The 11,542-nt window shown below is 51.6% G+C and overlaps 1 protein-coding gene across 2 annotated transcripts; it reads right to left on the bottom strand.

Moving 5' to 3' along the window:
• Positions 1-2,395: 2,395 nt before the first annotated feature.
• Positions 2,396-11,256, bottom strand: LOC145515563 (cytochrome P450 2A13). 2 transcript variants are annotated; one of them, XM_081516246.1, is made up of 9 exons: positions 10,404-11,256; positions 9,722-9,884; positions 8,470-8,619; positions 8,066-8,226; positions 6,453-6,629; positions 5,063-5,204; positions 4,188-4,375; positions 3,392-3,533; positions 2,396-2,878 (listed from the first exon to the last, which is right to left on the bottom strand). In XM_081516246.1, exons 1-9 carry the CDS (start codon positions 10,581-10,583, stop codon positions 2,697-2,699), a joined length of 1,485 nt encoding a protein of 494 aa, XP_081372372.1. In that variant the 5' UTR covers positions 10,584-11,256; the 3' UTR covers positions 2,396-2,696. The 2 variants fall into 2 exon arrangements, with proteins under 2 accessions (XP_081372372.1, XP_081372373.1); XM_081516247.1 differs by lacking the exon at positions 9,722-9,884 and having other exon boundaries at positions 10,394-11,256.
• Between the last annotated feature and the right edge of the window lie 286 nt (positions 11,257-11,542).

Genomic DNA, 11,542 nt, shown 5'->3' with positions numbered 1-11,542 from the left:
GCCCACATCCTTGGGAACTGCATTCTTAGCCCCTCTGGTGGCAAATGTCAGTTCTCCAAGTTGGAAGTTCCTTCTGAGAAACAATTAAGAGAGAAACGTTCTGAGTCTAAGGTTGTGGGAACCTGAGATTCTACAATTATGAACTGTGGACTCTGCAGTTTCAAGATTTAACAGTTTAGTTAGGCCACGATTCTGAGATTTCCTCCAGGTGTGGTTTCTGGAAGCCTCTTAAAGTGACACGCATATGGATGGATAAGGTTTGATTCTGACTCTTGATTGTTAGGGACTTCCCTGGTGGCTCAGATGGTAAACAATCTGCCTGCAGTGCAGAAGACCTGGGTTCGATCCCTGGGTCAGGAAGATCCCCTAGAGAAGGAAACGGCAACCCACTCTAGTATTCTTGCCTGGGAAATCCCATGGACAGAGGAGCCTGGCGGGCTACAGTCTATGGGGTCGCACAGAGTTGGACATGACTAACACTTTCACTTTTCACTTCATTGGATTGTTAAATAATGTGCTTGTAATAATAAAGAATGTGACGCTGTGGATTCTTAGCTCCTCCCAATGAGTATGAAGCAACCAATTCATGGAACTCAAGTGGTCAAACACAGACAATGGAAATTGAAAAACCTGAGAATCAGCCTGTTAGGAAACTTGCGGGGTTCAAAGGACCAGATTTCCTCTCACTTGATCTCAAATCACTAGTCCTTCAAGTGTGGCAAGTTTTGTGGAGGCGACACCTGTGTAGTGTTTAAATCTAAGGTTAGAACTAACCAGAGGTCTAATTCAAAGATCTAATGCTGATGTGTGTAGTGGGAATTCCTAATAATGTACTTTCACAGCCTTGAAAAATTCCACAGAAATAACACCTGGAAAAACAGCATATATTAAGAAACTGTGTTAATGATTATCTTGCATGTTTTTCTTAAGAATAATCACCTTGTTACAAACCCCAAGGCCCGACCCAGAAGGGAGTATGACTGGGATCATGAAAGCATGGACCTTGGAACACCAGGTCAGCATCAGACATGAACACAGCCTATGCACTTGCTGATTGTTCCCGAGACTAGCCCAGGAGGGAAAGGCCTGGGGTAAACACAAGGAGATCTGGACTATGTCAGTGTAATCCATGACATTTAGGAGTACGTGATTAACCCAACATGTGTCTTGAGAAAGATAAGATCTGAGAAAGTCTTGTAGTCTGCAATTAGGAATAAAAGCTGGACTCAGAGTGGACTCTGCACCTCAGTCCCATAGAGGCTGCAGGTCCCCTGACCCACTGCACCAGATTTCGTGTTCTGTCTTCATTCTCATTGCTTGCTCCCGGACCATTAGGGCAACAGATGTGTATGAATTTTCAGGCTGTGCAGTGCTGAAGGATGCCACTTCCAAGGGGACATACATGAACTTATCTGAGAGTAAGCAGGTGATTCAGAGACACACCACAGATCTCAGATCCATCAAAGAGAGCCCCACCTTCAGAAACTCATAGGAAATATGACTTCCTGCATATACTCTGGAGAACAGGCAATCATATACTTGCCCATTTGCATGCACACACACGCACACACAGAGACATGGTTGCGCCGCTACCAAAGTTCTGGCATTTCTCTGAAAGTGCTTCTCTCTCCCGTCCATTTTCTTAAGAAGTCTGACTTCAAGGGCTTCCCTGGTAGTCTAGTGGCTAAGAATCTATCTTGCAATCCAGGAGATTCCATCCCTTGTCTGGGAAGATCTCATTTGCTATGGGGCAACTAAGCAGGTGCATCACAACTACTGAAACCTGCGCCCCTAGGGCCCGTGCTCCGCAACAAGAGAAGCCACCAAAATGAGAAGTCCAAGCTCTGCAATGAAGAGTAGCCCCTGCTTGCTGCAACTAGAGAAAAGCCTGCGTGCAGCAACGAAGATATAGCAAATCCAGAAAACAACACCAACAACAGTCAGACACAGTAGCCTTATCCGGTGGTGGGCACGAAATACGCTCTGTCCTCCAAAGTATGCCCGGGTGGGGAAGAGCGTAGGCAAGTGTGTAGTGAAGCCAGGTGAGCTGCCTGTCAGGACCCTGGAAAAGCCCCCTGGACAGAGCTGTTCAGGTTGTGTAATAATATAAGTTGCTGTGTTTTCACTTGAGGAAGGGATGCTATCCAAGGACTGTGGGTTAAGTATGGCCATCTGTATTCATGTACTTGCTGAGTACTAACTGACTTGTGTTCTGTGGGACCTCAGATAGACTTAAACTTTCTGGGCCTCATCTTTGTTATCTGTAAAATGGGCATAGATACTGTTCCCTATCACAGTAGGTTTGTGAGCATTAAGTGAGGTGAGTTTAAGACACTTTAAGCATAGAACTGACACAGAATACTTGCTCAATAAATAGTATCTGCTACTGTTACTATTAAAAGTATAACATAAGGTTTATTTTCCTCTCATCTCATCTCTAGCAAGCTGAACAGAGTCCATTCTGTTTCTTCTTTCTCTCCTATCCACCTTGCCCTTTCCTCCCCACCCTCCACCATTCCCCACCCTCCACCATTCCCCACCCTTAGCCCCGCCCCTCCCCAACCCCGCCCCAGCCCCTCCCCTCCCATACCCCTCCTTTCCCCATCCTTAGCCCCCCCCCTCCCCCATAGCCCCGCCCAAGCCCTTCCCTCCCCCATTTGCTCCTCCCTCCAGCCCCACCCGGGCACAGCCCTGACTCAACGGGGCAGGAAGCTCATAGTGTAGTTTGGAGGGATGGTGGCAAAGCCCACTAATCTGGGGGACACGTCGATGTCCTGGGGCGACTGTGGGGACTTGAAGCGGAAGTTCTGCATGATGGTGGTGAAGAAGAGGAAGAGCTCCATTCTGGCGAGGCCTTCTCCGAAACAGTACCGCTTTCCTGAAGGACCAGAGTGGGAGGCGCGGAGGTGAGGCCTGTGCTCACTGTTGCCTGACCCCCACTACCGACCCCCAGCTGCGTCTTCTCGGGGAAGAAGGGCTGGAATATCGAGGCTGGAGAGACTTGCAGAGAAGCTGCTACTCCTCTCTGAGCCTGTTTCCCTAGAACTTTTGGTGGGATGAGCCCAGACTGTAGCAATTGGAACTTTGGATGCCCCTTGCCCCTAAATACACACTCAAATATGGCTACTGCTGTCATCGCCTTTCTAAGAATCTGAAGGATTTAAATAACCTTGGACTTAAAGCTCTCACTCTGGGCCTTGATTTTCCCCATCTCTGAAATGGGTACGGTCATTCCTTTTCTTTCGCTTTGGCCCAGGCTCTTGGTAGTTATGGGGATTGCTGATTGGCCCCAGGGTATATGGTAAGGACTTCCAAGCTGGAGAAAGAAGCTAGGTTAAGCCTTAGAGATGAAGGAGGCCCCTGTGGGTGTTGACTTGGCAGTGTCTCTTACCAATGGAGAAGGGCACAAAAGCATCACTCTTCTTAAATTGCCCCTTCTCATCCAGGAAGTGCTGGGGATTGAAATCTCGGGGGTTGGAGAAGAACTTGGGGTCTCTCAGCACGGAGCCCAGCATAGGGAACACTTCGGTGCCCTGGTTGAGAGGAGGGAGGGGGCTTTGATAAGGTGGAGTAGGGGCTGGGTATGATGAAAGCACATTGTGGGCAGAGGGGGAATTTGGGTGCCCTAGGTGAGGACAAGTGGAAGGCGTGGGGTTGGGGTCCTCTGAAGGAGGTTCTTTGGAGGACATGAGATTCATGTCCTCGAGACAGGAAGTTTGGCTGACATGGGGCTTATGTCCCCTGAGAAGGGAATTTTGAAGAGCATGGGTTCTATGTCTCCTGGAGCAGATGGTTTTGGGGACACACAGTTCATGCCTCCCATGGCAGGAGGTTGAGGGGGTGGGAGGGTCATGTTCCCTGAGACAGGAATTTTGGGAGACATGGGGTTCGTGTCCCTCTAGGCAGGATGCTTGGAGGACATGAGATCATGTCCTTGAAGGTCTAGGGGAAATGAGGTTCATTTCTCTTGAGACAGGAATTGGGGGGGCACATAGGGTTCATATTCCTTGAGGCAAGAGGTCTGGGGAGGTCTGGAATTCAGGAGTCTCGAAGGGGGAAGGTGGCAGGGACAGGGTTAGTGGAGAAAGTCTTTGACTGGAGGAGTGGGTCCCGTGGGTCACGGGCTGGGAAAGTTCTAAGGGGAACGGGGTTTAGGGTCACAGGGAGCGGGCTGGGTGGGGCAGCACCTTGGGGAGGAGGAAGTCTCGAAACTTGGTATCCTTGGTGACTCTGCGGGACAGGCCCATGGGGATCATGTCTCCGAATCTCTGGATCTCGTGGATCACAGCCTCTGTGTAGGGCATCTTGGCTCGGTCCTCAAACTTGGGCTGACGGTTCTTGCCAATCACGCGGTCAATCTCCTCATGGATTTTGGCTAGGGGAGAGGGGAGAACCTATTTAGCTCTTGAGGGGACTCGGGGCAGGAATGATAATCCAAATATGTACAACATGCATGACAACCATGTGTGATGTGGATGCAGACCATTCAGATCAGACACTGGCTGTAGACACTGTTGATGCAGGGTCTTGTTCGCTTTGTTGTTGTTTAGTTGCTTCAGTCGTGTCTGACTATTTGTGACCCCATGGACTGTAGCTTGCTGGGCTCCTCTGTGCATGGGATTTTCCAGGCAGAAATACTGGAGTGGGTTGCCATTTCCTTCTCCAGGGGATCTTCCTGACCCAGGGATTGAACCTGCATCTCCTGCACTGGCAGGGAGGTTCTTTACCAGCGAGCCACCAGGGAAGCCCACCTTGTTCACCTGGTCCTATGGAAATCATAGGGGAGGGGCAAAGGAAGAGTCCTGGGGAATGTCTGGAGGAGGGGGCGGTGGGCACTTGGTTGGGTCAGCTGCAGGAACTATATACCAGTCAGTTCAGATATTTTCAATATTTTAACAGCTTAATCGGCTGGTGCTTATCAGCCAAACATCACCTAGTCTCTAGGGAGTAGAGCGTGTCTGAGGGTCCATGGACCTGAGAGAGGTGGGACCATTGCAGCAGGCTCAGAGGAATTTGGGGGAGGGGTCTGTGGTGCCCACTTCCCTGCCCTCTCCAGCCTTACCCTCCACATCTGGGTGCTTCATGAGCAGCAGGAAGCCATACCGCATGGTCGTGCTGACCGTCTCGGTGCCCGCAAAGAAGAGGTTCAGTGTTGTCATCACCAGGTTCTTCCAGTAGAACTCTGTGTTGGGATTCTCCTTCTCCTGCACGGACAGAGGGCTTCAGGTAAGCTCACTCCTGTATGCTCTTGGGGCCCTTCCGGGGGTTTTCCCTTTGGACCTGCCTCTTTATTTTATAGGGGCTTCCCCGGTGGCTCAGACGGAATCTGCCTGAAATGCAGGAGACTCGGGTTCAATCCCTGGATCAGGAAGATCCCCTGGAGAAAGGAATAGTTAGTTACTCACTCCAGTATTCCTGCCTGGAGAATCCCATGGACTGAGGAGCTTGGTGCGCTACAGTCCGTGGGGTCGCAAACCGTCGGACACAACTGAGCGAGTAATAACACTCTGTTTTATTACTTTTTCAAATTAACCCCCCCCTTTTTGTTTGGCTGTGCCACGTGACTTGCAGGATCTTCCCTGACCAGGGATTAAACCCTGGGCCCTTGGCAGTGAGAGCGCAGAGTCCTAACCACGGGGGCCTGCGTGCTAAGTCGCTTCAGTGGTGTCCACCTCTTTGTGACTCCATGGGCTGTAGCCCACCAGGGTTCTCTGTCCATGGGATTCTCCAGGCAGGAATACTGGGTTGCTATGCCCTCCTCCAGGAGATCTTCCTGACCCAGGGATTGAACCCACATCTCTTATGTCTCCTGCATTGGCAGGTGGGTTCTTTACCACTCATGCAACCTGGGAAACCTGGTGCACGGTAGTTTTACAGAAATGTTTGCTATCACAATTCGCATTCATAAGTCCTGCCTGTGGGCAAAACGGCTCAATAGGTGGAATATGTGCTGTTCTAAGTCATTTCAGTCATCTCTGACTCCGTGCAACCCCATGGACTGTAGCCCGCCAGGCTCCTCTGTCCATGGGATTCTCCAGGCAAGAATACTGGAGTGGGTTGCCATGTCCTCCTCTGGGGATCTTCCCGACCCAGGGATCAAACTCGTATCTCTTATGTCCCTTGCATTGGCAGGTGGGTTCTTTGCCACTAGTGCCACCTGGGAACTCCAGTAGTGGAAGAGTGATGGTTAATTATCACTGGGATTGTGAAGATTATTAGGTTCAGTTCAGTGGCTCAGTCGTGTCCAACTCTGCGATTGCATGGATGGCAGCATGCCAGGCTTCCCTGTCCATCACCAACTCCCAGAGCTTACTCAAACTGTCCATAGAATTGGTGAGTTATTATTAGGTTGGGGGAGGGGCGATTTCGATGGGCCTCTGTTCTCCTCCATCCCCAGCCTGATTTCCCTCTGCCTGGCTCTGGACCTCTTCATCCTGGCTGTGAGGGTGTACCTCCTGCATGCGGATGAGGAAGGAGTCGATGAAGTCCCGTGGGGAGTTGGGGTCCAGCGTGCGCTGGTTCTGTTCCACCTTCTTGGCTATGAAGTCCTCCAGTCCCTGCAGCTCCTTAAAGGCCTGTTGCTGTGGCCCTGGCAGATATTTCATCACTGAGTAGAACATCTCATAGAGCTGCGGAAGGGGAGGGGAGAAGGGGAGGGAAGGACAGCCATCAGTGTGCAGGGCCTGCTAGGAGTGGGCCCTGTCTCAGGGCAAGTCAGGTACCAGGTTACAGGAGCCTGCCCAGATGTTTACGTATTTTGATGAGGCTAGATGGGAATGTGTTTTCACATGAGTTACGTGTGAGGGCCCCTATCCAAGGATTAAAGTGAGATGGACTGGGACCTATATTAAGATATTCAGATGACGTTGGATTGGAGAAACACACCCGGGGTTCATATATTCAGATGAGATTGGTTTGGGAGACACCTGTCCAGGTGTTTAGCTGTTCAGGCGGGACTTGTATGGGGGGTGGTCACCTGCCTAAGTGTTTAGGCATTGGTGTGGTCTCCGTTGGACACAACTGTCCAGATGTTTAAGGGGTCTGGATTGGGGTTTCTGTGCAGGTGTTGAGGTACTAAAGTGGGGCTGGGGTGCAGGTGTTAAGGTGGGGAGATACTGTTCAGGTGTTCAGATATTCAAGTGGGCCAATGGAGGGCACTTCTGTAGGTGCTGGAAATGAGCTGGATCAGGGGACACTTATTTGGGTATGTGGGGAGCAATCTATCTAGGTGTTTATGAATTTAGGGGTCTTGGTTGGGGTACCTGTCTACATGTTCAGCTATTTAAGTGAACTGGGGAGGGGGCACTCTCTGGAGATTCCAGTGGGCTGGTTTGGGACATCAGTATGGATAACCAATGATTTTGGTGGGCTGAATTTTGAAGCACCAGGTGTCCAGGTAGTCAGGAAGTGGGCTGAGGTGACCACTTGCCAGGTGTTAAGAAATTCAGATGGAAAGAAAATATCTTTTTCTTTTTCTTTTTTTTGCCATGCCAAGCAGCATGCGGGATCTTAGTTCCCCGACCGGAGATCGAACCCATGCCTCCTGCACTGGAAGCACAGAGTCCGAACCACTGGACCACCAAGAGGTCCCCTCCCCTTTTTTGAGATGGAGTGTCTAAAAAGGGACCACTTGTTAGAGAGTAAGATAAGCTGGGATGAGGACACCTGTCTTGGTAAGAAAGCTGGGTTGAGGACGTGGATCTTTCCTGCAGGAATTTTTTTTTTCTTCTTTCTTCTTTTGTTTTTTTTTTTTGGTGGAGGGTGCATCTTTTGAGATATCCAGGTGTCCTTGGAGACTGAGTATTGGGCTTTGGTGCAACTGTTGAATTGTCCAAGAGTGATGGTCTGGTTTTGAGGGGACCCTGTCTGGAGGAGGATGGGAGTTTGGGGCACCTGTCTCGTGTGTGTGTGTGTGTGTGTGTGTGTGTGTGTGTGTGTGTGTGTGTGTGTGTGTGTGTGTGTGTGTGTGTGTGTGTGTGTGTGTGTGTGTGTGTGTGTGTGGCGGGGTGTGGGGAGTCGGCAGGTTGCCATAGGGGCAGGGTAGAGCCAGGTCAACTCGGGTTACCTGCCCGGTAGACGTAGCGGTGAACTGGAAGCTTCCCAGCATCATTCGCAGTAGTGACAGGAACTCTTTGTCCTCGTAGTCAAAGCGGTCCCCGAAGACAATGGAGCTGATGACATTGGAGACCGTTCGGCTCAGGAAGAAGGTGGGGTCGATGAAGGCGCCTGGGGGGATGAGAGCGGAGGGGGTTGGGGAGAGACAGGAATTTAGCGGAGAGGCAGCTCGGCGGTCTGATGCCACAGCCGTCTGAGAAGTGAAGGAGGGCACGGAAGTGCTGAGCTAAACTTCTGGCACCGGACCCTAGACCCTTCCCCCAACGTGGCCCCCCTTCCAGGCCAGAACGCGTGTGGTCGCGTCGGGTGTTTCCCTCCTCCTCCTCGCACACTCCAGGGTCCCCCCCGGCTCACCGCGAGTGCTGCGGAAGGCCTCGATGAGGAAGCCCGCCTCCTCCTGGATGCGCTCTTCGATGCCGCGCTTGCCCACGCCGAAGTCCCTCAGCGTCGTGATGGAGAACCGCCGCAGCTGCTTCGCGCGCTCCCCGTTGCTGAACGCCACGCCTGCGGAGGTAGCGCGGGAGCGGGACGAGGGCTGAGCGAGGCAAGGCCCAGACCAGCCCCGGGCTTCCGGTCTCCCGGGCTCTCTAGAGGGAGAAGGGGTGGACAGAGAGAGCAAGGGGGAACAAGAGGGGTAGAGAGCCAGAGTAGGGTGCAGAGGGGAGGGAGGGACAGAGGGTGGGCGAGAGCAAGGGGAGAGGGAGGGAAGGGGGAGAAAGAGAGAGACAGAGACAGACTGAGACAAACAACGCAGAGTCAGAGAAGTGCAGAAAGACCAAGTGCGAAGAACAGAATCGGAAAGAGTGAGGCAAGACAGATATGTCAAGAGACACAGAGACACTCAGGGGAAGAGGAGACAGAGGAAGGAAGGAGGGGAAGTAAGAGGCATGGAGATCTGGGAGGTAGACATAACCGTGGCAAATTCTAAGGGACTTCCCTGGTGGCTCAGATGGTAAAGAATCAACCTGCAATGCAGGTGACCTGGGGTTCGATCCCTGGGTTGGGAAGATCCCTGGAGGAGGACATGGCAACCCACTCCAGTATTCTTGCCTGGAGAATCCCATGGACAGAGGAGCCTGGCTGGATACAGCCCATGGGGTCACAAAGAGTTGGAGATGACTGAGTGACTAACACAGACACACTCAAAGAGAAGAGAGAAAAATAGGGAGAAAGAAACAGAGAGGCCCTGGGGGGAAAGAGAGACTGTTACTAAGAGATGGAGGCATGGAGATTTTGAAGCAGAGATAATGTGAGATTCTAAGACAAAGAAGAAAGAGAGAGGGAAGGAGAGAGAAACCAGGGGATGCCCAGAAGCTGAAAAGAAGAAAAAGACCAAAAGGCATATGGAGATAGAGGACCAGGGTTCCAAAGCAAAAATCCCAAGAGGCTCTAAGAGATACAGAGAAGGAAGAGATGTCGAGTGAAAGGGAACAGGGCAGAGAGAAGCAGGGAGAAACAGAGATGCAGAAACTCTAAGACAAGATAGAGTAGAGGGAGGCAGCAATGCACAGGAGTGGAGACAGGAATAGCAGGGGCAGTCAGGAGAAAAAAGCTGGGGACCCCGAAGTCTGTCCAATCACGCCCCCTTCCCCTCAGTCTCCCTCACCATAGCCTTTGAAGAGCCAGTCAAAGGTAGCCTGCTCGCCTCGCCCACTGAATTCTTCAGCCTGGTCCACCAGAGCCTCCTTCACAGCATCATAGCCACACAGCACCACGATCTGCCTGGTCCCCAGGTGGACTGTGAACACAGGGCCATAGCGCTCGCTGATCTGATAGAAGTGAGTGGGAGTTAGTTAGTGGGAGTAGCCTCTATTCTGAACTGGCCCTGAAGCCAGACCTCACATACTGGGATGCATTTCCTCACAGGTTCTAACTATCGAGGAGCTGGACATCCCAAGATAGGGTCTTTCCTGGCTAGGACCCCGATTGTTGTTGTTGAGTCGCTCAGTCATGTCTGACTCTTTGCGACCCGATGGACTGTAGCCTGTCAGGCTCCTATGTCCATGGGATTTCCCATGCAAGCATACTGGAGTGGGTTGCCATTACCTTCTCTGGGGCATCTTCCCAGTGCAGGGATCAAACCAGAGTCTCCTGTATCGGCAGATGAGTTCTTTACCATTGGGCCACCAGGGAAGCCCCAGGACCCTGGTATTGGATCTTTAAAATTCCCTTCTTCTTTCCTAAGACTCTTGCCCAACATTGCCCATCCTCTGCCATAAAGCCCCAGATGAACTGGCCAGGCTGCCCACCCCCCACATCCCATTTCACCCATCTCTGCCCCATGACACCTTCATGAGGGAGTTGTACATCTGCTCGGTGTTCAGCTGCAGGTAGTTCCCAATGAAGGGCAGAGGAGTGGGCCCTGGAGGCAATTTTCCTTTGAGCTTCCTTTGCCGCCAGACAGACATCAAGACCATGACAGTCAGACAGGCCAGCAAAGCCACAAGGAGCAGCCCTGAGGCCAGCATGGTGGCAACTGGGAGTGATGGCCAGCTGGTGATGTCTGAGATGGTTGGCTTTTATACTACCTGGGAAAGCAGGACAGACTTTGGTCCTGATTATATAATTGTCTTGTTTCACCTCTCATGTACACTCCCCACTATGCTCCCCGCCTAGCTTGGGACCCAGCCAACCGGGAAGGAGAGGGGGTACTTCAGGTCAGGTTAACAAGGAGGGGGCCCCAAGGTGGAATTTGTGGTCTGTAGGGAGAGACTGCCGTAGGGCTGTGGACTTTGGAGGAGACAGTAGATACGTTCCATAACTGAAGACTTTTGAGAGCCCCTGAGCTTTGGACTTCGGATCTCAGAGTGAGAAGGGACCCCCAAAGTTGTGGATTTGGAGGTCTTGGGCAAGTGGAAATCACAGATCTGGATGTAAGGGTATTAGAATGGACAGGATGTGTGGCTGTGGATTTGGGGGTCTTTTGGTGAGGAGGGGTGTAGGTTGAAGGGTCTCGTGGTGGTGGTGGGAATTCCAGGGAATGGATTCAAGAGTCTTGAGGTGAGACAGGACCCCTGCTGTGGGTGTGGGGTTCCTGGGAGCAGAGTCCAGCTGGATCCGGACTCAGCATCTGATTCCAGATGTTGACTTGCTTTTATTTTGGACCTGTTGCTTGCTCTCGATGCCCAGAACCCTCATTGGAACCTCAAAACAAGGTCACAATGGGGGTCATAGAACTGACCATCTGTGGTTGGGCAAGAGGCAGAAGACCAGAGCTGTGCATCTGTGGAATTTTCACAGAACTGGAGAATAGTAACTCACCATCAACCAGTAGAAAAACTGGCCAGGGCTTGAGAAGTAGTAATAACCATCAATCTGATACCGAAAAAAATCCCAAATGTTTCAAGGGTTAGAATTCACACAGCATCCCACTGGTTCCCTACCCAGATCCTTAGGGAAGTCCACTATGTTGACTATATCATTTCTA

This window comes from Giraffa tippelskirchi, chromosome 7 (genome assembly GCF_054371585.1).
Source record: "Giraffa tippelskirchi isolate mGirTip1 chromosome 7, T2T-mGirTip1v1.2.pri, whole genome shotgun sequence".
Classification (NCBI taxonomy): Eukaryota; Metazoa; Chordata; class Mammalia; order Artiodactyla; family Giraffidae; genus Giraffa; species Giraffa tippelskirchi.
The sequence above is the reverse complement of the archived record's forward strand: the minus strand, read 5'-3'. Positions and strand labels throughout refer to the sequence as shown.